Source organism: Terrapene carolina, unplaced genomic scaffold (assembly GCF_002925995.2).
Source record: "Terrapene carolina triunguis isolate 2854851 unplaced genomic scaffold, T_m_triunguis-2.0 Scaffold68, whole genome shotgun sequence".
Lineage (NCBI taxonomy): Eukaryota > Metazoa > Chordata > Testudines > Emydidae > Terrapene > Terrapene triunguis.
Window position 1 is genome coordinate 20,981,552 of NW_020664419.1, and position 26,405 is coordinate 21,007,956.

The following is a 26,405-nucleotide window of genomic DNA, read 5'->3' on the forward strand; positions in this document are numbered from 1 at the left end:
TGACACCTAAGGCCTCAATCCCCAAGGTATTTGGGAACTTGGGAGTTAGGTGCCCAAATACCTTTGAGTATCTGGACCTACTTTTTCATCCAGTAGAAAATATCTGAACTGTACAGGGAACTGAGAGAGGAAATATTCCACTTGCACTGCATCCTGGAATTACAGGATCAGCTTCACCTTTGTTTAAAATTTTACACTAAGGCTTTTATCCTGCAAAAACTTACACATTGGCTTAATTTTACAACTGCAAGTAGTCCCCCTGATTTCAATAGTAAAGTTAAGCATGTGCATGACTGCTTGCAGGATTGGACCTAAAAGAGTTTATTTTCAGCTATATTTTCTAGCTTAATTGGAAATGTGAGAAGCTTATTTAAGAAGCTCTGTACAGTATTGCTTAGCTCAGGGCATGTATTCCTAATAACCTAGATAAAGAGGCACAAAGTCTAAATCATTTCCAGGAAATACTTAGGGCCTATGTTTGATGTGGCATACATTAAAAAACATTCAAATTTCAATATTTTCCAATTGTCCCCTGTCATAAACAGACAGTTAAGGGTTAATTCCTCTTTTACCTGTAAAGGGTTAAGAAGTTCACATAGCCTAGCTGACACCTGACCAGAGGAACCAATGGGGGGACGAGATATTTCAAGAGGAAGGAGGGAAGTTCTTCTTTTGTTCTATTCATTAAGTTCTGTGCCGGAGTGAAAAGATCAAGGAATCAACCAGGGTAGTGAGTATTAGAGAAGGAATAAATTAGCTTATGTTTATTTCCTTTTGTGACTTCGTTTTGCATAAGAGGGGGAATTAAATTGGGTTTTTCTTTTGTGTAACTAAGGTTTTAGCCCAGAGGAAAATCCGCTGTGTTTTTGAATCTGTTGTCTGTGAGAATAGCTTGAATGCTAATCTCATAGAGGTATTCCTTTCACCCTTTTTCTTTAATTAAAAGTCTTTTCTTTAAAACCTGATTGATTTTTCCTTGTTTTAAGATCCAAGGGGTTTGGATCGGTGTTCACCAGGAAATTGGTGGAGAAGTCTCTCCAGGCTACCCAGGGAAGGGTTATAGTATTTGGGAGGGAGATATTTTGGGGGGAAGACAGAGTTCCCAAATGACTCATAAATGGTTGTTTAAACGATTTGGTGGTGGCAGCATACTGATCTAAGCTGGTAATTGAGCTTAGGGGTTCTCATGCAGGTCCCCACATCTGTACCCTAAAGTTCAGAGTGGGGGTGAAACCTATGACATCCCCACACAGCACAGAAATCCCTGTTTCTATTTATTGGGGGATAACTGTTCAAAACTGTTGACAAATATTGTCATTTTGGTGGTGACTACTGTAAGCAGTATGTAAACTGTTCTTTGTGTGCAGTGGTTGCTAGTATGTAGCAAATATTTACCTACAGTTATTTCAATTCTAAGTACTATAGGTAAATATTGACTTTTTCATGGAGACTAGTTCAAAGGAACTGTGAGAATTTAGTGTGTTTCAACAAAGCCCACCACACATATGAGAGTGATCTTATGTTTCAAAGGGGAGAAGTAATTTTTTAAATATATAAATAACTGGTTCAAGCAAGAAAATTATTGTATAATTTGTCTATTAATTCTTTGGTGATATGAGGAAATTGAGTAAATAAATTAAGGCAGTCAAAAGGCATTTTAATTTGCTCAACCAGCATGTACTCAGCAAATCACTGTAGGTCTAATTGTCCTAGAAAGTATTACAGGAAGATATATTTTCACACAAATGAGCTCTTCAGTAAGAATTCGTAAAATGCATTAGGTGCAAACAGGTTTTATTAATCAAACAAACATATATTAAAAACATTCTTTTTCCAGCTTCCTTCAATAACTTACTTTTGTGATGATCCTAAGAAAAATGCCATTCCTAGTTGATATTTGCACAGTCTCTTTCATACTATCTCATCATAGCAATTGAGGGAATCTTAATACCCATTTCTATTTATATTCCAAGACCTGAGTGCCACTGAGCAACAAGTATTTTGGGGTTTTGGGTGGGGTAATTTTGTTTTTTTGCAAAAGAAGTTGGTTTTGTTTGGGTGTGGGAAAAGGGGAGGTGTGTGAACTGGTAGACTTAACTTTGTCTTGAAATGGAAAGAACTTGTACCACCTCCTAAAAGTTCACTGTAGCACCAGCAGCCGTAGAATAGACACAGGTTAACATTCTGCTCCTAATTGCACAAGTTATAACATACGTACGTCACTAGATCAGAATTTGTCCAACAACCTTTTAGAGGGCCTGAAGTTACTTATATGTACATTTTTCATGAATCCAGCTAGTTCCTTTGAATTATCCATTGATGCAGGCGGCTTATCGCAGAATATTATATACTGTGCATTAAGACTCACAAAAAAATTCAGTGTCCATATTTGAAACATGCATTCAACTTCAGTGACATTATAGAGGCCACTGAAAGTTTGGATATACTTTTAGAAGAATAGTATGCCCCAGTATACCAAACAGCCAGATTGAAGAGGCAGAGGTTTGCACTGGAGATAAGACATGCCTCCAAGCTAGAAAAGCCAGAACAGAGACCCTAAAATGGATAATTTAAAACACATAGATTTGCTGATTTTCATTTAGACAGTACTGTATATACTAATAAATTAACTAATTTAACACAATTTTTATCTTTAGATTCTTCCTTTTGTATTGCTTTTAAAAAAAAATTCAATGATATTAATTACATTCACTTAGTCATGATGGGCCTGACTCCACAACCTTTACACCGAGTACTACTGACACAGGTAGACCCGTTAACTTCAGTGAAGTTTTCTGTGTGAGCAAGAGTTCTACCATTGGACCCCATAGGCATACAATTCAAGCATGTTGCCTTGATATGAAATGTGTCCTCAATACCTAATTGTGCAGTTCCCTAATCCAAACATCCCCTCCCTCCTCTAAGGTGAATGTCAATGCAGAATGATTAAAAATTGCCTGTCCTTAAGATGGTGGGCCTGATTTTTCACTGCATTACACCAGTCACACATCAGTGTAATGCCTTTGAAACTACTGGCTTGGTGCAGTTATTTCTGTTTAGTACTCCAGTCAAATAGTTTATCTTTTAATTTCCCATGAGATGTCAAGTACATATATTCCCAATCAATAATGCAGATTTAGTCAAGTAATAACTCAGTGGAGGGACTCCACATATGCTCATATTAGTAAGGTTTGGGAATTTGTCTTTATGCTGTTTTCTCATCCTAGCAATTGAGGGAAGCCAGACAACCACCACACTTGCGAATGCACTCACACAGGAACAGGATAAAAGACAAAAACACCACCTCACTTATGGGTGGACACTGTTCACAAAAGTGATCACTCTATATCTGACCTATTAATCCACATCCTCAAAGGAAACCTGCACAACGCTTTCAAAAGACTAGCCTGGGAGCTTAAATTTATAACTTTGCTCGACACTAAAAATCATGGACTGTACCAGAGACACTGGATTTATGGCTTATTACAACAATCTGTACCTCCCTAACCCTCTCTTTTGTCATATTGGGCCACTCTATCTTGAATGGTCCCTCATGATATGTGCTAACTACTTACACTGAACAGTCTGTTCCACCTTGCATTTTGCTGTGATGCTGAGAGCACCTTTCCCAGACCTGAAGAAGAGCTCTGTGTGGTTTGAAAGCTTGTCTCTCTCACCAACAGAAGCTGGTCCAATAAAAGATATCACCTCACTCACCTTGTCTCTCTTGCATCTGAAGAAGTGAGGTGAGTGAGGTTTTTACCCATGAAAGCTTATGGCCAAATAAATCTGTTAGTCTTTAAGGTGCCACCAGACTCCTTGTTGTTTTTGTAGATACAGACTAACATGGCTACCCCCTGATACTTGTCTCTCTAATATCCTGGGACCAACAGGGCTACAACTACACTGCATATAGCTGAGATTCCTATAATTTATGGAGTATTTCTCTGTTTTTTCCATTTGTTTACTTTTGGGCATTTGACAGCACTTTATGCATATTCAGTTTCACTGTTTTCCCTGTATAATCAGCTAGTTAATCAGTTTTGTCCTTTTTTGTGTGTGTGAGTCTTTCATGCAACAACAAAGAAGAGAAAAACGTTCTGCGCAATAGGAAAATGAGATTTTAAAACCACAAACATTGGCTGGGGGTTTCAGGGACAGGACTTTAATTTGTTTCTTTAGTTTAGTGGGTTTCAAGTTGGTGCTGTGTCTAACTTTTTTACATTTAATATTTAACTAGATTTCATAATTGTGTGACATATTTGTTTTTTAAGGAACCTATTTTTGAAGTTCTAGATAAAACGGTCGTATTTTAATAATAAAGTATGTAGCTATGCAAAAAATGAAAGTTTGGTCACATCATCCCATTATTCTCCCTTTGTTTTTGTTTTTTTCCAAGCTGCCTGTCTCGTCCTGGGCTGTATGATTTTTCCTGATGGCTGGGATTCAGATGAGGTAAAACGGATGTGTGGTGAAAAGACAGACAAGTACACACTTGGGGCTTGTTCAGTCCGCTGGGCATATATCCTGGCTATTATTGGAATCTTGGATGCCCTGATCCTCTCGTTTCTGGCATTTGTGCTTGGCAACAGACAAGACAGCTTGCTAGCAGAGGAACTCAAGTTGGAAAACAAAGGTAGGATTGCCTATGGGAACGATACTACTCTGTGCTGCCTCAAGGGCAAATACTTAAAAACACTTTCTTATGTTGTAATTTGCTGGGTGATTTTAATAATTTTTTAGTTCCCAAATCAAAGACCTCCTTAAGTTACAATAATTTCTGCTCTGTTAAAGAACTTGCTGATTTGTACTTAACATTCTGGAAGGAGTAGATAAAATATTTTTTTCATATTGTTTTGTATTTCATTAGCATTAAAACTTTACCATCTTCATCCTTGTCCATACGCCTCTCTACATTTGTTCTTATTTTGGTTCCTTTAGGATTTTGCATTGTAATATAAATACCTGCAATATACTAATGCACAGTATGTTACTGTGCAATAGAAAGTAACAAAGGGAATGGATGGCTTGGGAGACTGGTAATGAGCTATGTAATGGTATAGTCCAGGGGTAGTCAATAGGCAGACCGCAGGCCAAATCCAGACCACCAGATGCTTTTGAACGGACTTTGAAATCTTTTTATTTACTTATTATCATTATTGTTGTTTTGTGTTGTTGTTATTATTTTCTCTGAAGTCTCGACCTTGACTATACATTGACCAAGAAATTTGGACCTTGACAAAAAATAATTGACTACCCCTGAGATAGTCTATGTAATGAGGTGCCATGGTCTAGTGGATTGATAACAGAGCTACAAGCCACAACACGAAAGTTCTAACCCCTGTTCTGATTTAACTCACTGTGTTGCCTTGGGTTGGTTTCTTAGCAACCTCACATGGATGTGGGGTAGGCTAATAATTGAATGTGATTTGGGAATGTGTCATTCTCAACCCCTCAGAAGCCAGTAGAAGCTAAAAACTGTTTGTTTGGCAGCCTACATTGTGTATAGCAGTTCATTTCAGTCCTGTTCCTAATGCACAGCTGTCCACATCTCTGAAAGCACCTACACAACTGTGCCAGTTAGCACCAATTGTAATCGGGCAGCACACAGAGGCCAAAGACTGATTTGACTTGAAGACTGAACTACCCACACAACTCTAGGGCTCGCTAGTGCCCTATTAATGTTAAGGTGCCTAGCAAGGCTTGTATTGTCATTGCCTTTAATCTGCATGTTCTGTGGATAAACTGAGGGCTTCATTTTCCAGGTCTGTCAGTGTGGCATCTTTCTACAAGAATAACATTCACTTACCATTTTAAAAGGAAATTATGATAGGAAAATTTATCTCTGTGTCTTCTAAGTATGGCAAAAGCACATTTAGCATTTTTCTCAGTATACAATTGAAACTAGAAGTGCACAGGGTCAGAATTGTGGCTTGCTTATCTGAATTCCACCTACCAGAATTTCAGATATACTTTTTTTTTAATGTATTGAACTATGTCTTTAATGAACATATTAATTCAAGGTATACAGCTAGATGATAAAACACTTTCCCCCTTAAATTTGTGAATGTTTGTGTGTATCTTAATTTGTTTCCCAAAATTTGCTTTTGCTCCAATAGAATTATATGATTATACCACTTTTATACCAACTGATGCTGGGGGCGTACATTACAAAAGACTTGGGTCTGCTCTAACCAATGCCAGCTGCAATGGCCCCTTAAGAGCTCTTCAAAAATTACTGGAGTGGAAAGCATCCTGGCCACTCTCTTAGCATGCCCTGTACACCAGGGAGGCCAGATAGCATGGCATACAGCTGGCTGTGCTGGCTCTACATCAGCCAGAGATTCCCCTATGGAAAGGGAATGCCCAGCTGTCCACTTATGTCATCTTCTACCACAAAAGGGCCAGGCTATGGACCAGAGATCTGTCTCCACATTTTCTGATATTGTTATGGAGTAGCTAGGCATGAGAGAATGCAATAACGTATAAGCATAGAAACATTAGCTGATACAGAAAAATCACAGTGCACAGGGTCATTATTCGAGATTATTAATGGTTATAATTGTAAGATTAATCTTGGGCCCAATCTTGCAGTCCTAACTCAAGCAAAACTCCCACTGACTTTAATGACAGTTTGTTTGAGTAAGCCCTTTGTACCAGAATTATTTCTGGAAATTGGAACAAGGAAGTGTATACAAAACAAGAGGGTAAAGTAAAGTGACAAAATCACAGAAAAGAACAGTCTGTACTCTTCTGTGTTTTTGACATTCAGAATAGTTAAATGTTAATAGGTTAATGAATGCTCAAAAATAAGAAACATGTCTTAAAATTCTGAACGGGAGAGGACTGAGACAAGTGTTTGTATGCAAGACAGCTGTGTTTTTTTCACCATTTCTTACTCATCTCTAGTTTACTCAGGTTTGAGAGTAAATCTAACACACTGGCCAACGTATGTTCTAGGTTTGATTACTATAACAGAGTCTGGAATGTAGTTTTCTATGTATAGTCTATACGCACTTTTTCTGATATGTAAGTTCTGTGTTAGAATCAGTATATTTTTCCACACAAAATCAACTTTAACCTGAAGGAAAGAGGCATCTTTAAAAAGACTTTCACATGGTACTTATGCCATTTATGAAAAGAGAGAACAGAATAGCTGTGCATATTTTGCTTTTTGTTACAGGAACCAACAGTAGTGGCTTAAAGCACTGTATGTTATCAAAATTAGTGGCAATCAGAGTGATAGCACACAGGATAGGAATTTATCTTGGTTTTAGGCTTCATCAACACCTGGACAAAGACTGTTATGGCAGAATGTTCTAGTTTCATGCATGTTATGAGGCATCAATGTATAAGCTTTCAGGACGAAACTGTCCTCTACTCGGGAAGAGTTAGTTACCCCATGCAGTAAACTCCACACAGAGAGACGTCAGTGGGATTGTGTAGGTTAAAGCACTCTCCTTTGACTGGATGGGCTGTCAAACCAACTTTTCTGATGTCAAGTATCAGAGGGGTAGCCGTGTTAGTCTGGATCTGTAAAAAGCAACAAAGAGTCCTGTGGCACCTTAAAGACTAACAGATGTATTGGAGCATAAGCTTTCCTGGGTGAATACGCATGCGTCTGACAAAGTGGGTATTCACCCACGAAAGCTTATGCTCCAATACATCTGTTAGTCTTTAAGGTGCCACAGGACTCTTTGTTGCTTTTTACAACTTTTCTGAGGTTCCTTGGAAGGGCAGAACAGCTACAAGAAAGGAGGGTTAACACTCAGGCTCACCTTTTGAGACCAGATGGTCCCAGGTGAGCAGTTTGAAATAGGGGTTTCCCAGCCTAAAAAGCCCACAGAGAAAGGGAATAGTGTGCTAGGCAGGAGAGCCAAAGACAGAGACAAGAGAGAGTTGCTTCTTGGAGACGGGGCAGTGGTGTCTTAGCTGAAGTTTCTGTAAGAAGGAATTTCCTGTGTGCAGTTTTCACCATCTCTGTTGCAGGTGAACGGGACTTGGGTACATTTGGTAAATAAATAAATGACACTAGAATATCCCTTGCTGATTTTTACCTTGCTGATTTTTGTTCCAAAGGAAAACTGAGTTTAAAAATCCCAAAATCTGCTACTGCTTAGCAAAGAAGCAACAGTGCACTTGCGAGAGATCCTGTATGACGAAGTACTCTTCAGCTGTCATGTCATGCCTAAGAAAGATAGCTTGTTCACATACACGTATGGCTTATAATAAATGTGCATTAAATACAACAAAAACCCTTACATGTTTCCATCAGGCAGATACAGAAACATACAAGTCCGTGTTTTCAAACTTGGGTGCTTAACTATGGATTTGGATGCCCAATTTTAGGCATCCAAGTTGGAAAATTATGGCCACAATGTATACAAAAATTCAAATAGTCATCATCTAACTGAAGCAGGCATGCTGGGCTCCCTTGTCCTCCAGGTACTCACAATAAGCTCAGCTGTTCCCCTTCATTCTACAGAATCAAATCATAGAATATCAAGGTTGGAAGGGACCTCAGGAGGTCATCTAGTCCAACCCCCTGCTCAAAGCAGGATCAATCCCCAACTAAATCATCCCAGCCAGGGCTTTGTCAAGCCTGGCCTTAAAAACCTCTAAGGAAGGAGATGCCACCACCTCCCTAGGTAACCCGTTCCAGTGCTTCACCACACTCCTGGTGAAAAAGTTTCTCCTAATATCCAACCTAAACCTCCCCCACTGCAATTTGAGACTATCCTTGTTCTGTCATCTGGTACCACTGAGAACAGTCTAGATACATCCTCTTTGGAACCCCCTTTCAGGTAGTTGAAAGCAACTATCAAATCCCCCCTCATTCTTCTCTTCTGCAGACTAAATAATCCCAGTTCCCTCAGCTTCTCCTCATAAATCATGTGCTCCAGCCCCCTAATCATTTTTGTTGCCCTCCGCTGGACTCTTTCCAATTTTTCTACATCCTTTTTGTAGTGTGGGGCCCAAAACTGGACACAGTACTCCAGATGAGGCCTCACCAATGCCAAAGAGGGGAATGATCACATCCCTCAATCTGCTGACAATGCTCCTACTTATACAGCCCAAAATGCCGTTAGCCTTCTTGGCAACAAGGGCACACTGTTGACTCATATCCAGTTTCTCGTTCACTGTAACCCCCAAGTCCTTTTCTGCAGAACTGCTGCCTAGCCGCTAGGTCCCTCGTCTGTAGCAGTGGATGGGATTCTTCCATCCTAAGTGCAGGACTCTGCACTTGTCCTTGTTGAGCCTCATCATATTTCTTTTGGCTCAATCCTCTAATTTGTCTAGGTCCCTTTGTATCCTATTCCTACCCTCCAGTGTATCTACCACTCCTCCCAGTTTAGTGTCATCTTCAAACTTGCTGAGGGTGCAATCCACGCCATCCTCCAGATCATTAATGAAGATATTGAACAAGACCGACCCTTGGGGTACTCCGCTTGATACCGGCTGCCAAATCCCCTGAGGTCGCCTGAGATATAAAAATCTAATATATGTAAAATTTTGCTTTAAAAGTTGGCACTTAATTTTCTGTAAAATAACTCCTAAAATTTAACTATTTTTATTCTAGTCTCTTTCCTTGATTGACATTTTCATTTCCTTGCCTTGGCTGCCCACCTCTCTTCCATCCTTCATTTGTACAAGCTTAGGAGTGATCCACATGTTTCCTCTAGCTCCATGCTCAGGGTGTTTTTTAATGCTTGTAACACAAAACCAGCTTGACCAGTTGTATTCCTACTTTACAAGGAAGAGGAAAACTACCTGGGTGCTATTCTTCAGTGAATCAATTGCTGCAGCCAAACACCACATTAAGTTAAGCCAGGCAGACCTGCAGAGCTGGGACTAAGATCCTAAGACAAATGTTTATTCTTAGGTGCCTAAAAGGAAGAGTCATATAACTACTCCACTTTTCATAGGTGCTGAATAAAAATTGAATCACTCATTTCAGTGCCTAATTTTAGACGTGGAAACTTGGAAATCCTTGCCCTAGTTGATAGTTCCCAAACACAATTCTCTGCCATTTGAACTAAGGCAAAAAGCTCTGTTAAAGTGGTAAAAGACTCAGATGTTCTCTTTCAGCTGCAACCAGCCACAAAAAAGTCAAGCTGCTCATACATACACTATAATCATTACAATTAGATGCAATTGCTAATTACTTTGTTTAATTACAATCCGTTTTCTTCAAATACAGCCTACAACATAGGCCCGGCACAATGAATTTACAAGGCTTTTTAAACATAAGGGAAGTTTGAAGGGTTAGTACCAAGACATTTTTGATCCAGAGGTTTGCAAGGAAATCTTAAATGCAAATCCAAAAAAATGTAATGACCTATAACTAAAAGGCAGTTTAACTGAGGGTATGTCTACACTACGAGAGTAGTTCGATTTTAGTTAAATCGAATATGTGCAATCGATATTAGAAAGTCGAACGTATGTGTCTACACTAAGGACAGTAATTCGACTTTGTCAGTCCACACTACCAGGGAAAGCGTCGACATTGGAAGCAGTGCACTGTGGGCAGCTATCCCACAGTTCCCGCAGTCCCCGCCGCCCATTGGAATTCTGGGTCGATCCGCCAATGCCTTCTGGGTAAAAAAATGTGGCGAGGGTGCTTTTGGGTAACTGTCGTCATCCGTCAGTCACTACCGCCCTCCCTCCCTCCCTCCCTGAAAGCGCCGGCGGGAAATCAGTTCGCGCACTTTTTGATCAGTGACAGCGCGGACGCCACAGCACTGCGATCATGGATCCCGCTGCGACCATCGCTGCAGTTGTGGCCGTTCTCAACACCTCGCAGCTTATCATACACCTTTCCCTGAGGCAGATGCAGAGAAATCAGGCGAGGAGGCTACGGCACCGGCGTGAGGGCCTGAAGTCGGAGAGTAGCACAGAGCTGTCAGAAACCACGAGCCCCAGCGCCCAGGACATCACTGTGGCAATGGGGCATGTGGATTTTGTTGAACGGCGATTCTGGGCCCGGGAAACAAGCACGGACTGGTGGGACCGCATAGTGCTTCAGGTCTGGGATGAATCCCAGTGGCTGCGAAACTTTCGCATGCGGAAGGGGACTTTCCTCGAACTTTGTGAGTTGCTGTCCCCTGCCCTGAAGCGCAAGGACACCCGCATGCGAGCAGCCCTGACTGTCCAGAAGCGAGTGGCCATAGCCCTCTGGAAGCTTGCAACGCCGGACAGCTACCGGTCAGTCGCGAACCACTTTGGCGTGGGCAAATCTACCGTGGGGGTTGTTGTCCTGCAAGTAGCCAAGGCAATCGTCAAGGTACTGCTGTCAAAGGTAGTGACCCTGGGAAACGCGCAGGCCATCATAGATGGCTTCGCTGCGATGGGATTCCCAAACTGCGGTGGGGCTATAGATGGGACTCACATCCCTATCCTGGGACCGGGCCACCAGGCCAGCCAGTACATCAATAGAAAGGGATACTTTTCAATGGTGCTGCAAGCACTGGTGGACCATCGGGGATGGTTTACAAACATCTACGTCGGATGGCCGGGCAAGGTTCATGACGCTCGCGTGTTCAGGAACTCTGGTCTGTTTAGACGGCTGCAGGAAGGCATTTACTTCCCGGACCACAAGATAACTGTTGGGGATGTGGAGATGCCTACAGTGATCCTCGGGGACCCAGCCTACCCGCTAATGCCCTGGCTCATGAAGCCCTATACTGGGGCCCTGGACACTGCACAAGAACTCTTCAACTACCGGCTGAGCAAGTGCAGAATGGTGGTGGAGTGTGCTTTTGGCCGTCTCAAGGGGAGATGGAGAAGCTTACTGACTCGCTGTGATCTCAGCGAAACCAATATCCCCATCGTTATTGCAGCTTGCTGTGTGCTCCACAATCTCTGTGAGAGCAAGGGGGAGACCTTTATGGCGGGGTGGGAGGTTGAGGCAAATAGCCTGGCTGCTGATTACGCCCAGCCAGACAGCCGGGCGATTAGAAGAGCCCAGCGGGACGCGCTGTGCATCCAGGAGGCTTTGAAAGCCAGTTTCAAGGCTGAGCAGGGTACCCAGTGACTTTTCAGTTTGTGGACACAGAAGCTGAACTTGCCCCCGTTTCTTTACCCAGTTGCCGTCGACTATCCTCTCCAGTTACATACCCCCTTCCCAAAAAATAAAATCTGTTCTGTTTTGTTAATGGACACTGTTGTCTTTATTACTGTTTTCGCGGGAATGTTTTAAACCTGGGACGCAGACTGTGGCGGGGGGCGGGTTTAGTGTTGTGATGCAAATGATGCTTCTAAACTCCAGGAATGACAGGCTCCGCGGTGGTGGACTGGTTGTTTCAACGGAGCCTGCCAGCCCTCCTGGCCGGGACTGCGTGTATGTGTCGGCTATGTGACTGTCTTGCAGGGGGAGGAGGGTTACAGATCCCCTGCTGCGCGGCTCTGTGATGCAGGGTAAGGACCGCTGCATAAGATTTGTAACTGCCCTCCCCCGCCACCAAGTCACAGAGCAACACCACCACCCCCACCACACAGAACATGAAAACCACCTCCCAGACTGACCAGGATAACTAGTCACTGCACTGTATATGTGCCCTGCTGCTGGACCTGCCCCCTGCTAAAGGTGACTGTCCTGTCCAATTACCAAGCCCCTTCCCCCCCCTTCAGACAGACTCTCATCTAAAAGAAGAGGATGGAAACAATAATGAACAAAAACGTATTTTTTATTAACAACCGCACATGGAACGGGGGGGTGAAACTTGGACGGGGTCTTGTGTGAGGCGGGTAGGAAAGGACTTTTCAAATTTTGGGGAATGAGAGCCTTCTAGTGGTAGAGCAGTCCGCAGGGGTGGAGTGAAATTTTTCACGGCCCCTTCCGCCCCTCCGTGTTTGGACTTTGGGTGAGGGGGGTATGGGACTTGGTGGCGGGGCAGGGCAGTTAGAGAGAGACTGCAGCGGGGCTCTCTCCTCCTGCCTCCGGTCCTGCAGAACATCCACAAGGCGGCGGAGCATGTCCGTTTGCTCCCTCATTAGTCCAAGCAGCGTTTGAGTAGCCTGCCAGTCCTCCTGTCGCCACCTTTCCTCCCGTTCCATGTTTGCCCGGTGCATTTGTGACAAGTTCTCCCTCCACTGTGTCTGCTGGGCTGCCTGTGCTCGGGAGCATCCCATTAGTTCAGCAAACATGTCTTCCCGTGTCCTCTTCTTCCTCCTCCTAATGTGCGCTAGCCTCTGGGCAGATGTGGCTGTGGGAATTGGAAAAAGGGAGTGAATTCCTGAGACAGATCAATGTATCTGTGAACAGAGAACATAGTCTTTCAACAAGACCATGCAGAGCACCTATCACACGCGCACTGAGGACAAGGTCGAATTTTCGGCCCTCGCCTACAGTGCCTGCGGTCTTGCTGTGGCGAGCTGAGGAGCAGGGCAGGACACCGGACTTTGTCTAGCTGTCAAACATGGTAAGCCGTAGACTTGTGGCTGCTTAAAACTTTAAGAGTGGCACTGGCCTCCTTTCGCATAGAAAGCAATGCGAGTCTCTGCTGGCAGCAATCCTGCAAGCATGAACTCTGGCCCTGTCCCACCCCCTCGCGGCTGTAAACCGCGTGGCTGTAAACCGGCGGTTGCAGTTCTGTAAAGGGACGGGCAAGCAGTCCCAATACTAACTTTCCCCTACCTAATTCACAGCAGGGAGTCATGCCAGACATCACCCTCCTGAAGGTCTCGGAGAGCCAGAAGGAGCGGATGCTTCGTGACAGCCTGCAGAAACCGGGGCCATTTGCTGCAATGCTCTGCAAGGCCATGATCCCCGAGTACCTGCTGGCGTTGTGGCAGGGAAACGTCTCATACCACGAGGGGGCCTAACAAGCTCTCCCTGCCCAGGAACCTGCTCATGAGGCTTGAAAAACACCTGCAGGAGACCTATGAGGAGTTCTCCCCGGAGGATGTCGCCTCTATCCCCGGATACATTGACCAGTTTTTGGGTTAGGTGCCCTTGGAGGGACAAAAGAGTGCAGCGTTTTGGGCAGTATAATCATGAAGCGGACATTGTGAAATTTTTTGAAAATAGACTATATATTGAAGCGCCCAAAGACAGACTAATCATGATACACTTTGCACAGATTCCCGTTTTGTTGGACTTTCCTGTTTACATGTTTTGAAGCACTTTACCCACTGTTAATATTTTAAATCTTCCTGTTTTGTTGTAAATAAATGTTTACATGTTTTAAAGCACTTTACCTATTGTTAATATTTTAAATATGCCAGTTATGTTATAAATAAATGTTTAGATATTTAAAACACTTACTGCTTGATCCTTCCCCTGAATCTGTGTCTGGGATAACGGCTGGGGAGGGTTGGTAGGGGATCTCTGTGAGGGTGATGAAGAGCTCCTGGCTGTCGGGCAAATCAGCGTTGTAAGTGCTGTCGACTGCCTCGTCCTCCTCATCTCCTTCCTCCTCTTCCCCGTCCGCTGAGGAACCGGCCGCGGACAATATCCCATCCTCAGAGTCCACGGTCAGGGGTGGGGTAGTGGTGGCGGCCGCACCTAGGATGGAATGAAGTGCCTCGTAGAAACGGGATGTGTGGGGCTGGGATCCGGAGCGTCCGTTTGCCTCTTTGGTCTTCTGGTAGCCTTGTCTCAGCTCCTTGATTTTCACGCGGCACTGCGTTGCATCCCGGCTGTATCCTCTCTCTGCCATGGCTTTAGAGATCTTCTCATAGGTCTTTGCATTCCGTCTTTTGGAGCGCAGCTCGGAAAGCACGGACTCATCTCCCCACACAGCGATGAGATCCAAGACTTCCCGATCAGTCCATGCTGGGGCCCTCTTTCTAGTCTGAGATTGCACGGCCATCTCTGCTGGAGAGCTCTGCATCGTTGCCACTGCTGCTGAGCTCGCCACGGTGTCAAAACAGAAACTGCGATTCAAACTGCCCAGACAGGAAAAGGAATTCAAATTTTCCCGGGGTGTGGCTGGTCAGAGCATCCGAGCTCGGACTGCTGTCCAGAGCGTCAACAGAGTGGTGCACTGTGGGATAGCTCCCGGAGCTATTAGCGTCGAATTCCATCCACACCTAGCCTAATTCGACATGGCCATGTCGAATTTAGCGCTACTCCTCTCGTTGGGGAGGTTTACAGAAATCGATTTAAAGAGAGCTCTATGTCGAACTAAATAGCTTCGTGGTGTGGACGGGTGCAGGGTTAATTCGATATAACGGCGCTAAATTCGACATAAAAGCCTAGTGTAGACCAGGCCTGAGTCTCTCAAAACTGTATCTGAAAAAATCTCCATCTCCAGCGTAAACCTGGCTATTTTCAGGTTATACCAACCTTGCCAGCCAGAAGTATATGGGAGATAAAAATAAGGCTGCTTATGATTGCAACCTTAACTGTGGTGAGAACATTACCTCTCCATAATGAGGAACCTGCCTACACACAGCACTGCATGTGAGGTCTAACCACAGCTTCATCAAGACAAATTATAACCTCTCTGTTCCTACATGTGATACTTGCAGTAGAGCATTCAATTTCCGGCCCTCTCCCCCGCCTCCCCCTCCCCCCCCAAAAAAACCCCAGTCTGCTGTGGTATTAAATATATTGTCTGTGTCTAAACTGCAGTGATCATCTATTTCAAGTAATATAACTCAACACATCCCTAGTACTTATGGACTACATTTTGACCTCAGATATGTGCACACAAATCCTATTGATTTTAGTGGAAGAGGTGTGTATGTATTAGAGGAATTAATAGGATGCCATACTTTCTATGCATTCCTATGTCTCAACCTGCATTAGGATCTGCTAACATGATCTCAACACCTGTGCGAAGTCACGTGGTCAATACAACTCCACACAAGCATAGGAGTTTTTGTGACCGTTCTTGGGGTACCCAGGATTGTGAGTCACCTTGTTACACTCACACTGGCAGGTGGGGGTGTCTTGACTGTGCTTAACTGGGTGTCAGCTCTCTGACACTGCCAGGCTGTTAGCCCAGAGGAATGTGTGTGGGCAGCTACGCCAGGCCTTACTTTGCCTTGCAAATTAACAGTAGATGCACCCGAGTCCCTAAGCCCCTTTGAAGTGTTTCGCTGTAGTATCCAGCCCCTTCTCCACTGAACACTCATAGAAATACCAGGTCAGCTGTCCCCAAGGGAACTGTGTGCACACCAGCTTGGATGATTCAGCTCAGGATCAGCACCTAGCTTAATATCACAGCACTTAGATATAAAATAGTGAAAACAAGGATAAGTTTATTATCACAGATTCAAGTAATAGTGAGTAATGATATTGGAAACAGAAGGTTACATATACAACAAAATTATTACATGCTTTATAGAGACTAAACTTGACTTAACAGGTTAACCTCTTATCTAAACTTTTATCTTAGCTAGTGTCTTCAGAGGCGGATTAGGGGTGTGTGGGGCCCTGGGCCACAGCAAGTGAGGGCCCCTCTCCACCCCTTGCACCTGCAGTCCCCCCTCTGCCCCTCCCAGCGCTTCTGCGGAAGAAGCACCGGGCGGGGGGAGCCGGGCAAGCCCCCAAGCCCTGACCCCGTTCCCCAACAGGAGCGCCGGGTGGGTGGTTGGGGTGCGGGGGTGCCTATTTTTCCAGGGCATCAATTGGCCAGGACCCTGGGCACAGGCCCCGTTGGCCCAGTGGCTAATCCACCACTGAGTGTGTTTTGCAGTGTTTCAACCAAAGTTGGCTGAGATCCTGTTTTCATGAATGCAAATGCACTGCCCATTTGCTTCCTAAGTGCAGAATAAGAGGGTGTCTTCTTTGTCTTCTACTTATAGTCCCCAACGTTCATTGTCTGTACTCAGAGATAGTATAACTCGCTGTGGCTTGTTTTTCCTGTGTGCTGCTTCTCTAGTGACTTTGCATCTTTCCATTGACTTTGTATGTAAAGGGGTATCCACTGTGTTAACTTACAATGCTTAATTAACATCCTGATGGAGAGAGTGAGGTGAACATCCATCCTTTGGCTGACAGAAAATCTTTCTCCACCTCTGCTGATGCCTTTATACAGACTCTAAGAGCATATTTTCAGTATATATGCATAAATCCTTATATAGTGCCTTTACATAAATTTCACAATATTGACCAGTGTGATCCCAGTTGTCATTTAAGACCTCACATGACATTCTTTGAGGAACCAACATGTACATACCAGAATCAGGAAATTCCTGTAACGCCCTTGCCAGTTGGTATTAAGGGGTTTTTGGGTCACTGTCCTCACTAGTGGGTTCCAATGGAGAAATGGGTTCAGGATAGTAAACAGAATATGACTTAAAATTATCAGGAAGAGACTGCTGTGGTGCTAAAGACAGACTCTTAACTTTTGCTATTGAATCTACATGGTTAAACCCCACCTATTCAGATAGTATAGCAGAATCAAGGTCTTTGTTTAGAACCGATAGAGAGAGAGTGTAGAGAAGAGTCATTAAGATTACAGAGGAGTTAGAAGAAATAAACTATGGCGAAAGATTACATACATTAAATATTCACCGCCTTGTAAAATAGTCTGCTTATACAGTAGTACGTAAATTCATAAAGAAACTTACCAACAAAAGGAGGAGAAATTGTTCTAATTTGCTGGCAACAGTAAGACTAGAATAAATAAAATATACTGTATAATGGGATTTAGAAAATATGTATATAATTTACCAGTGAGATTAAAATAGAAGCCTTCAACAGTAAATTAAAGTAACTAATAAAGTAAAGGACTATCCTGCACTAGTGCAGGGTGATGTATTGGATAATCCAAGAGTTCCTTTCCAGCCTGACTTTCTGTGATAAGATGAAATCCCCTCTTCCCCAAACATATGCATGCATTAGTCTCCGTAAAAATATGAAAAACCATGAATTAAGGGTGCCCGCTCCCCACTGATTAATGAAGGAAGAGTATGAAGAATGGCATTCTGCTTCATGGAAAGAGGGATCCCATGCTGCTAAACTCTGTGGGGAGCCTCATTCAATAGCAATATTAGAGAAAAAAATTGTCGTCCTAATGAATCAGTCGAATGAGGCACACAATGCTGCCACATCAAGGCATGCTGGTAGAAGATTTTTTCCCTAATTAGATTTAATAATGCCTAAAATTAAAAATAATTTTGACTGCCTGTATTATATGTAAAAAAAGAACGAAAGGCTCAGAAGGTAGGAGATACAATCCTTTTAGTGAATTGAGGTCCAGGGATAAGCTGAAGTAATACAGGGCACTTGGCTCATAACGGATTTTTCCCTTGATCTACATCTCTATTCTCTACGTCCAGGCCTAACTTGAACCCCTTTCATGACAAAAACACTGTTCACATCAGCTGCACATCTTTCTAACAAATGCAGCACAGAAGAGGCAGAATACACAATATTGGGCCAAATTAATAGAGTTGCAGGTAACTTGAGCCAGGTCCGAATTTGTTCCACTAAATCCAGAGGAACAAAGCATTGGTTGTTGAAGGTGTATATTTTAAATCCACAGCTATTCAGGTAGTTTCTATAAGCAGGAGGAGTAGTGGCATAAATGTAATGTGTGAGTGCCAGGGTGAGGAATGAGTCCCAATAAACTGCAGGATAAAGAACATGCAGTAAAATCTCATACCAACACTAGAAGTTGCATTAGAAGTGATGTTGTAGTCTTGTGATGTTATGTCCAAAACTGAATAAAAGTCAGGAAATGTTTGCTTGCAATGCCTGAGCATAGCCTGTAGGCCCCCTCCAAAATTTTAGGGATTGCATTAATAAATAAAGAAAACAGAGTTTGAAACAGAAACTCATTTATCTCACTTTATTTAGTCATCATCTCTTCTTATGTCTTTCCACCACAATCATAGATTTTCCAGTGTTGGGCACATAATATGGCCCAGGTGAGATTGTCTATGGTGCACAGTTCCTCCAGGAGCCAGTAGACCAATAGATACTCCATGGTTTGTGTTTCACCACAGTCACATGTGTCTGTATCATTGGAATAGTCCCACTTTCGTATATTGACTTTTGACCTCCTGATTCTTGTTCAGAGGTGATTTAAATATCTCCAGGTCAACCAGTCCTCCACACCTGCAGGAAGGCGTTTGGCAATGTCACATATGCATTTGGTTTGTCCTCTTAGAGTAATTCAAGCCATGTGTGCCATATTTCCAGTCATGTAGCCGTCAGTGATTTTTGAAGTGCTTTCATTGCAGCTAGGAAGCTTTTTCTGTGGTGGGGCCACGTGGTGGATGTCTGGTATCTTCAACTTGTCATAATCATTCCATTTTGCTTGTGACTGCTCTCCTGATATCTGGTGGAGCAATTCCAGCAAGCACATAAAGGCTGTTCACGTTTGTTGATTTTAGACATCCTATGATATAGTGGCAGCTGTCATTCAGCACAGGGTCCAACTTCTTTGAATGAACAGCTCTTTCCCACACCAGACATACGTATTCGGCTGTTGAATAGCAAAGTGCAAATGCAGCGGTTCTTCATGTTGCTGGGTTGGTTCCCCATTTTCAATTTGCAAGCTTCCGGAGTATGTTATTCAGGGTGCTAACTTTGCCTCTTGCTGTAGGATTAGGTGCTTTTCAACAAGTTGTGATAGGCACTTAACCAACAAGTTAGGATAAAACACTCATACAGTCAGGGGTGAAAGTAACATAAAAGTCTTACCGGTACGGGGGCCTGGCTCTGGGCCCTTGGAAGGGGCAGGGCCTCGGGCAGAAGGGGCAGTGATGTTAAAGCACTGCTGTGACAGCGCTTTAACGTCAGCTGTGTACGGGCCCATACCGGCAGCCACTTCTTACCGTTATGCTGTACCGGCCCACTTTCACCTCTGCATACAGTTTAAAGAGGTGACATAGTAGTGATATAGACCTGGAGTTCTTCGGCTCTGTTGTGTCCTTTCCCACCCTCACGAGTGCCACAACACATGCACATCGTCAGAACTTGAGTATTTTGTATATAGCTGAGCATATGGCTCCAATGGTGTTTAGTTGTGATAAAAAACTACACATTAAAGCAATACTTTTTAAAACATGAGTCAAAAGAATGACTTACAAATCTGAAAAGGTTCCAACCAATGATGTTCACCTAGGGTTTCTTGAAATGAATTCTTCTGCAACACCTATAAGCTGTCAATCGTCAGATTTGTCCTTCTATACCAGTAAAATCATACCCCACTTGAGCCATGATTGTTTCTGAACTGACTTTAATGATCTTTCTGAAAGCTGACAGTTGGCTTCCAGCAGATGAAGCAGAGCTATCAATCAATCCTGACTGAAATCGTTATTATACATTTGAAGCATGCCTTGAACTTGTGTTTCTCTTACATTTTAGAGTTATGAGTGTCAAGATTTAAATCATTTTGTTCAAATGTTGATTGAATACTGGACACTGTAAAATCAATTACTTCAAAATAGCTATAGTTCTAAAATTCTTTTGCTGAATTTGGGTAGTTGGATTCACCTGTATCTATCTGCATTTTCTTGAGAATTTTTCTCTTTCTGAAGCTCAGGCATTTCAATTATCTCCAGCTTTAAACTGTTCTGGTAGATTTGTTACTGGAATAAATTATAGCTTGTATTTGATCAGATGGCCTGAAGTAAATTAAGGGTCATTTTCATTCTGAAAAAATTGACCTTCTGTTGCTGAGATGCCAGCCCCTCTTTTGCTCTCATGTCTTAGTGAGAGCAAATTAATATGGTTATCAGGGCTGGCTCCAGGCACCAGCTTGGCAAGCAGGTGCTTGGAGCGGCCACTCCGGAGAGGGGCAGCAGGTCCAGCTATTCGGCGGTAATTCGGCGGACGGTCCCTCACTCCCGCTCGGAGCGAAGGACCTTCCACCGAATTGCCGCCGCAGATCACGATCGCGGCTTTTTTTTTTTTTTGGCTGCTTGGGGCAGCCAAAACCCTGGAGCCGGCGCTGATGGTTATTGGCTCCCATTTGTGTACAGGAGCTCTGAATGTTGTCCAGCTCTGTCTCCTTCTGGTCCTCACTGGAAGGAGAAGAGGAGGGATGGAGAAAGGACCCATATAGTTCTCCCCACAGAACAGAGAGCCAACAACCACCTTTGTTCTCTTCTATATTTGCATTAAGTTCAGCCACAGAAGCACCTCAAAATAAACACTGCTGTTGGACCTAAATGTGCTGTGAGTACTCTCTGCCTCCTCATATCCTTGCAAGTTTTCCTCCCCGACTCCCTGAACTTGCTGTGCAAGCCTGTTACAGTTTTGCACTGTCTGGTCTCAGGTGTTAAGCACATCTCAAGCTCTGGATCAATACAAATAGAGATTTACAATCCAAAGAACATTCTCCACCTCTTTGCAATTTTAAGGCTCTCTAGGTCAAAAGCAGGGCCTAATGGGTAGACAGCATTCTTCAACTACTTAATAAATCCAGCAGTATTGCTACCTGCAATAAAGAGTAAAGGTAAATAATTTTCTGCTTCCTGAACACAGCAGCAATAGTCCAGATGCATTTTATTACATTTCTACCTTAGTAATCTATAAGATGAGAGTGATGAGTGCACATTAGATATGAACTGTGAGAAACAGCAGCATTATGCAAATACCTGATACCTTGGATGCATCTTTAATCTATAATACACCTCTACCTCGATATAACGCTGTCCTTGGGAGCCAAAAAATCTTACCGCGTTATAGGTGAAACCGCATTATATTGAACTTGCTTTGATCCACCGGAGTGCGCAGCCCTACCCCTCCCCGCCCCCCCCCCGCCCCCCCCCGAGCACTGCTTTACTGCATTGTATCCGAATTCGTGTTATATCGGGTCGCGTTATATCGGGGTAGAGGTGTATATGTAGTACAATAGTTTCCTATTTAATGATGACTTTTAAAAACATATGCTTAGAATAGAAAGCTAGTATAGCATAATTGAAAATAATTAATTTTATACTAAATATTTAGTAATGGTACTCTTTATTTTAAGTAACTCATGGATCCAAAACATGAATCTTTGGGGTAGGTTAGACCTGATCCTGCAGTTCTCTCTCAGGGAGCAAAATGTGTAGGAGTTTTGCCCAAGTAAATTGAATCCATTATTGCAAGTCACAGAAGTTTTAAATGGCCCTGAGAGTCTTATTTAAATTATTGACAGAATTCTTTGAGTGCAGTATTTCAGGTACCATTTCACAAGTGTTTTAGGAGCTAGTATTTGATATGGTATCAAATAGTGGCATACTTCCTTTGAAGATCTAATATAACACTGTGCAATAATGCCTTGCTAATACACCTGCAAATAAAACTCTGGTAAAGTGCAAAAGATCAATCAGTTGTTATACCAAAGAGCATACACATCCCTCAGAGTAACTGAAATATATCAGGTATGATTCAATATACTCAAATATTAAAGAGAAGATATAAATGTCAAAGACCTAACTGGAATTTGGCCATAGGAGTCACACTGTAAAAGTGTGAAAGCATCATCTTTGGGATGAGGACAGCCGTGAAAGCACAAGACTAGCATCTTAACAAAAACACAGCATTTGGCAGCATGGCAAGAAGTGATGCCAAATGGTTAAGGAAAAAATAAAAATCTGTAGCAACCTTTTAACTGCTGGCTTTATGTGCCCTTTCAGAATTCGCCTTCAGAATCTAATTGCTGAATTTAGAATGATAATTGAGAACCCACTGAGAATTAATTGGCATGTGGCCTTTACACTTTCAGCAGCATCACTTGCTATCTAAAGAGCAAAACTAACCTCCTTTATTCCATCTCATTTTTATAGGTATTCTCCCTGCTGTTCTGCAATTGTTAATGTTTATTCTGTATGGGCAAAGCTGACACGTTAAGAACAATAAATCTGCCAGTCAAACACCATAGCTGCCCTGTTTTCCTGAAGATGGATGCGAAGCTTTTCTTAATATATCCTTCCAGGTCTTTGTGATATGACTAGCAGTTGTAAGTTTACAATAGCACTCAAAATCCATCTAGCTTTGAGGCACCAAAATCCATATAGCTTTAAGTCCCATGGCCACCAATTAGTCTATAAATCAGTGAGGTTTCAAAAAAACTGGGCCAGTCCTTAAGAAATATTTCTGACCGGAGTACATCGGAGTATTTCCCTCATGAAGAGAGGGACTTAATCGAGGGAGGGAATCAATCCTGTATACACTCAAATCAGTAGCCAAGCAGCTACCATCCGTGGAAATTTTCTGAAAGAATATTTTTTCTTGCCCATCAACTGGATGTCACAAGTGTTAGGTACAATAAAACTCACTCATGAGTTTTAGTGTTTAAGGGCCATATTGTTTCTTTTGATGCCACAAGCAGAGGGCATGGAGATGAACAAGTTCTGGTCCCAGGGACATGGAAGAGGGGAATGCCTCCTCTGAGATGTCAGCAGATGTGAACCTCTGATGTGTTGATAGAGATCTAGAGAAGACAGAGTGGGGTTGAGAATAAAGATGGAAAAAAAAGGCCTCTGCGCAGATCCTCTGAGAGCTGCTGGTTTGGGGGACCAACCTTTCGTCTTTCTGAGCGCAGGCTCGACCACCATCCAGGGAAGAATGTGTAGGAAGCTCTGTGAGGGCAGTCTTGCTGGGCCCTCTGTGCCTGTCAGGGAAATGTGATAATATAACCTTTCATGTGGTAAAGCTGCTGAAAGCATGGTGATCTCTTCATATGTTCCCCCTCTACACCCACGTCTTTATTTTACAAGGCTGGATGTGAGAGCACATAAAATGCCACCTTCTCAGCTGCTACCTGCGCAGAGCACACATTTCACAGTAACAGTACAGTTCTGTAAATATCCCTTTTACTAATACTGGGCACATAGGACCTAAAGAAACATGAATCACACCATATTGCCCAACACACTGACGGCTGCTACACCACATAGATACGCTAAACTGTGAGAAGAAAGGTCAGGCTTAGTTTTGCTTCCACTAAATGGTATCAGTGGCATGCAGGAATCCTTGGAAGCATTTAAAATATAACAAAAGTTATCACTTTAATCATGGGTAAATGGGGAAAAGTGGAGTTTATTAAGGGCAGTTTAAATATTATGCAGAATTAACATTTAAAAACATCTTAAAAAATAAAATCCCTGCAGTCTCTTGAAGGAGAAATCATGCAAGCTTTTAAGAGTATTGGTACATACAATGATGATAATACTTCCCCAGTGTAGCATCTTTCATCTGATTCTCTCAAAGCACCTCACCGAAATTAAATTAATGAATCCTCACAACACTCCCGTGAGGTAGGTAGGTATTATATCCTTTGGTTCAAATGGATAAAAGGTTAGGCATCCAGCCCTCTCATTTAACCACTAAGTCCCCTAAGTTTCTGTAACCCTACTGAGCCAAGCTCATAGCTGAGACCAAAAGAAAGAAAGCCTAGACAACTTTGGAGGCTGACTGCAAATGTCAATGTTTTTAAAAGGCGAACTGAAAAGCAAAAATTAAAGCTGAGTTAAACAGATTTCTATTATTAAAAACTTCTACTTAGCAAGCTTTGTGGGAGGAATTCATCACAAAAATAAGTTTTACATCATTTTAAATTTAATTCTTTTTTTTCCTGCTGTGATATACTAATTATGCTCTCTGGTCCACTGAACACATTACAAAATGCAACATCATAAGTACTAGAAATCTGATTGCTTGATGCATGGTGCATCAGTGAACCAGGCAGCACCATGGAAGGTATTTTTAAAAAGCAAGATACAGATTTAAAAGGGATATAACCCCTCATGCTTCAGGACATAAGACAGACAATCACTACACCTGCCTGCTGTTAGGAAGACACTTCTTATTTGGGCACATTGCTGTGTGGCTTTTCATCCCTTTCTGTAGAATCAGGTTAAAGATAGGTTCCAGTATGGAAATTGCTTTGTTCTTTTTTTCCTGTTTTTTAGTTCAGTTCCCCACCTCCACCACCCATTCACCCTTGTTAGTGGTGGGCGGGGTTTAGCACAGATCTGTCTTTCATTCTATTATTTTTTCCTTTTCACCTGACTTTTAATAGCACTAAGGTTCCAGTTGTCTCCAGTTCCAGTAGACTTAATTCTTCACTGTCTGGGACTGAGGTTTTAGTGGTCAGGGCCGGCTCCAGGCACCAGCTGAGCAAGCTGGTGCTTGGGGCGGCAGATTGTTCGAGGCGGCATTCCGCCCAATCCTAGGGCGGCACGGCCGCTTTTTTTTTTTTGTTCCGCTCCGGCCGCCCTGTAGGGGGCAGCGGCGTGGAGGACAGGAGTGCCCTGCAGCAAGCCCGGCAGGACAGTCCTCGTCCTTCCCTCCTCGCCGACCGGAGCGGAGCCCTCCCGGCAGGCGGCAGGAGGCGGCGCGGCGGGAGGGGCCACGTGGCAGCGCCCCTGCTGTAGCCCTGGCCGCCCCCCTTCTCTCTCTCTCCCGCCCACTCCCTCCCCCTCCCCGCCGCTAGCCGGTCCCCCTGTGCCCGCGGGCCCGCCGCGCCGCGGGGTGTGTGTCTTTTTTTTCCCCCTCCGTCCCGGCCCCCCCGGGTTTTTTTTTTTTTTGCTTGGGGCAGCCAAAAAGCCAGAGCCGGCCCTGTTAGTGGTTCCTAATACTTGAAAAACTAACTCATGAAAGAAACAAAGGTTAAAAATAAGAATGAAACTGATGTGAAGAGAAGAGTAACAGGTCAGTACTGAATAGTGGAAATAATGTGTAATCAGAAAACAGTAAATTAATAGTCTCAACTGTTGATAAAAACTTAACTTGAAACTCTCAGTGAAATGTACTCTAGGAACTATAAAGCATATCTTTCAAATTATGTATTTATAATTAATTTTAAGTATTATATTAATCCCTCCTGTCTAACCTGATGATGTTCCTGTGTCAGATTCCTCAGTTACTCCATAACCATGACACCTCTGTCCCTCCCTTCCTTATTCTTCCTTTCCTCTCTCCCTCTCTCTGCCTCTCTCTCTCTCTCTCTCTCTCTCTCTTTTATAAACCCAGCCATCCTATTTGTATCTCTTCTGATCTGTAGGAATTTTCTCTCTCTCACTGTTTCAGACTTTTTGGTTTCCTTATCTTTAGGGTCAGGTCTTTTCTCCTTTTAACTTTTCCCGGTTATAGAGAAAAGATTATATCTGTGTTCAGTCATGTCTAGGAATAAAAATCAGAGGGATTCTCCCAGTGATTTTTTTTTTCAAATATATTTCTGTTGTTGCTTTTTGAGTTCTAAAAATAAATGCATTATAAATAGTCCTGTCATTCTTAACCTGCCTAGAAAGAAGTAGCTTAATGTTATCAGATAATAAGTACATTGAGGCCCGTTAGTGTTATCACACAAATCGAAGCCCTCTGCTTTCAGCAATTCTGCTTTTTAATCGCAAAGAGAGTGCAGCAATGTAATCATCTGATATAGTTAATATTTTAAACCTTAAAAAGCAACAGAGGGTCCTGTGGCACCTTTAAGACTAACAGATGTATTGGAGCATAAGCTTTCGTGGGTGAATGCCCACTTCGTCAGACGCATGCGAAGTGGGCA

General features: G+C 43.0%; 1 protein-coding gene across 1 annotated transcript in view; it reads left to right on the forward strand.

The window, feature by feature from the left end:
• LHFPL3 (LHFPL tetraspan subfamily member 3) overlaps window positions 1-26,405 on the forward strand; it is a 416,025-nt gene that overhangs the window by 289,196 nt on the left and 100,424 nt on the right. Inside the window, exon 2 of the mRNA XM_024208492.2 lies at window positions 4,400-4,636. Coding sequence (XP_024064260.1) covers window positions 4,400-4,636 — 237 coding nt within the window. The remainder of the gene's footprint in view (window positions 1-4,399; window positions 4,637-26,405) is intronic.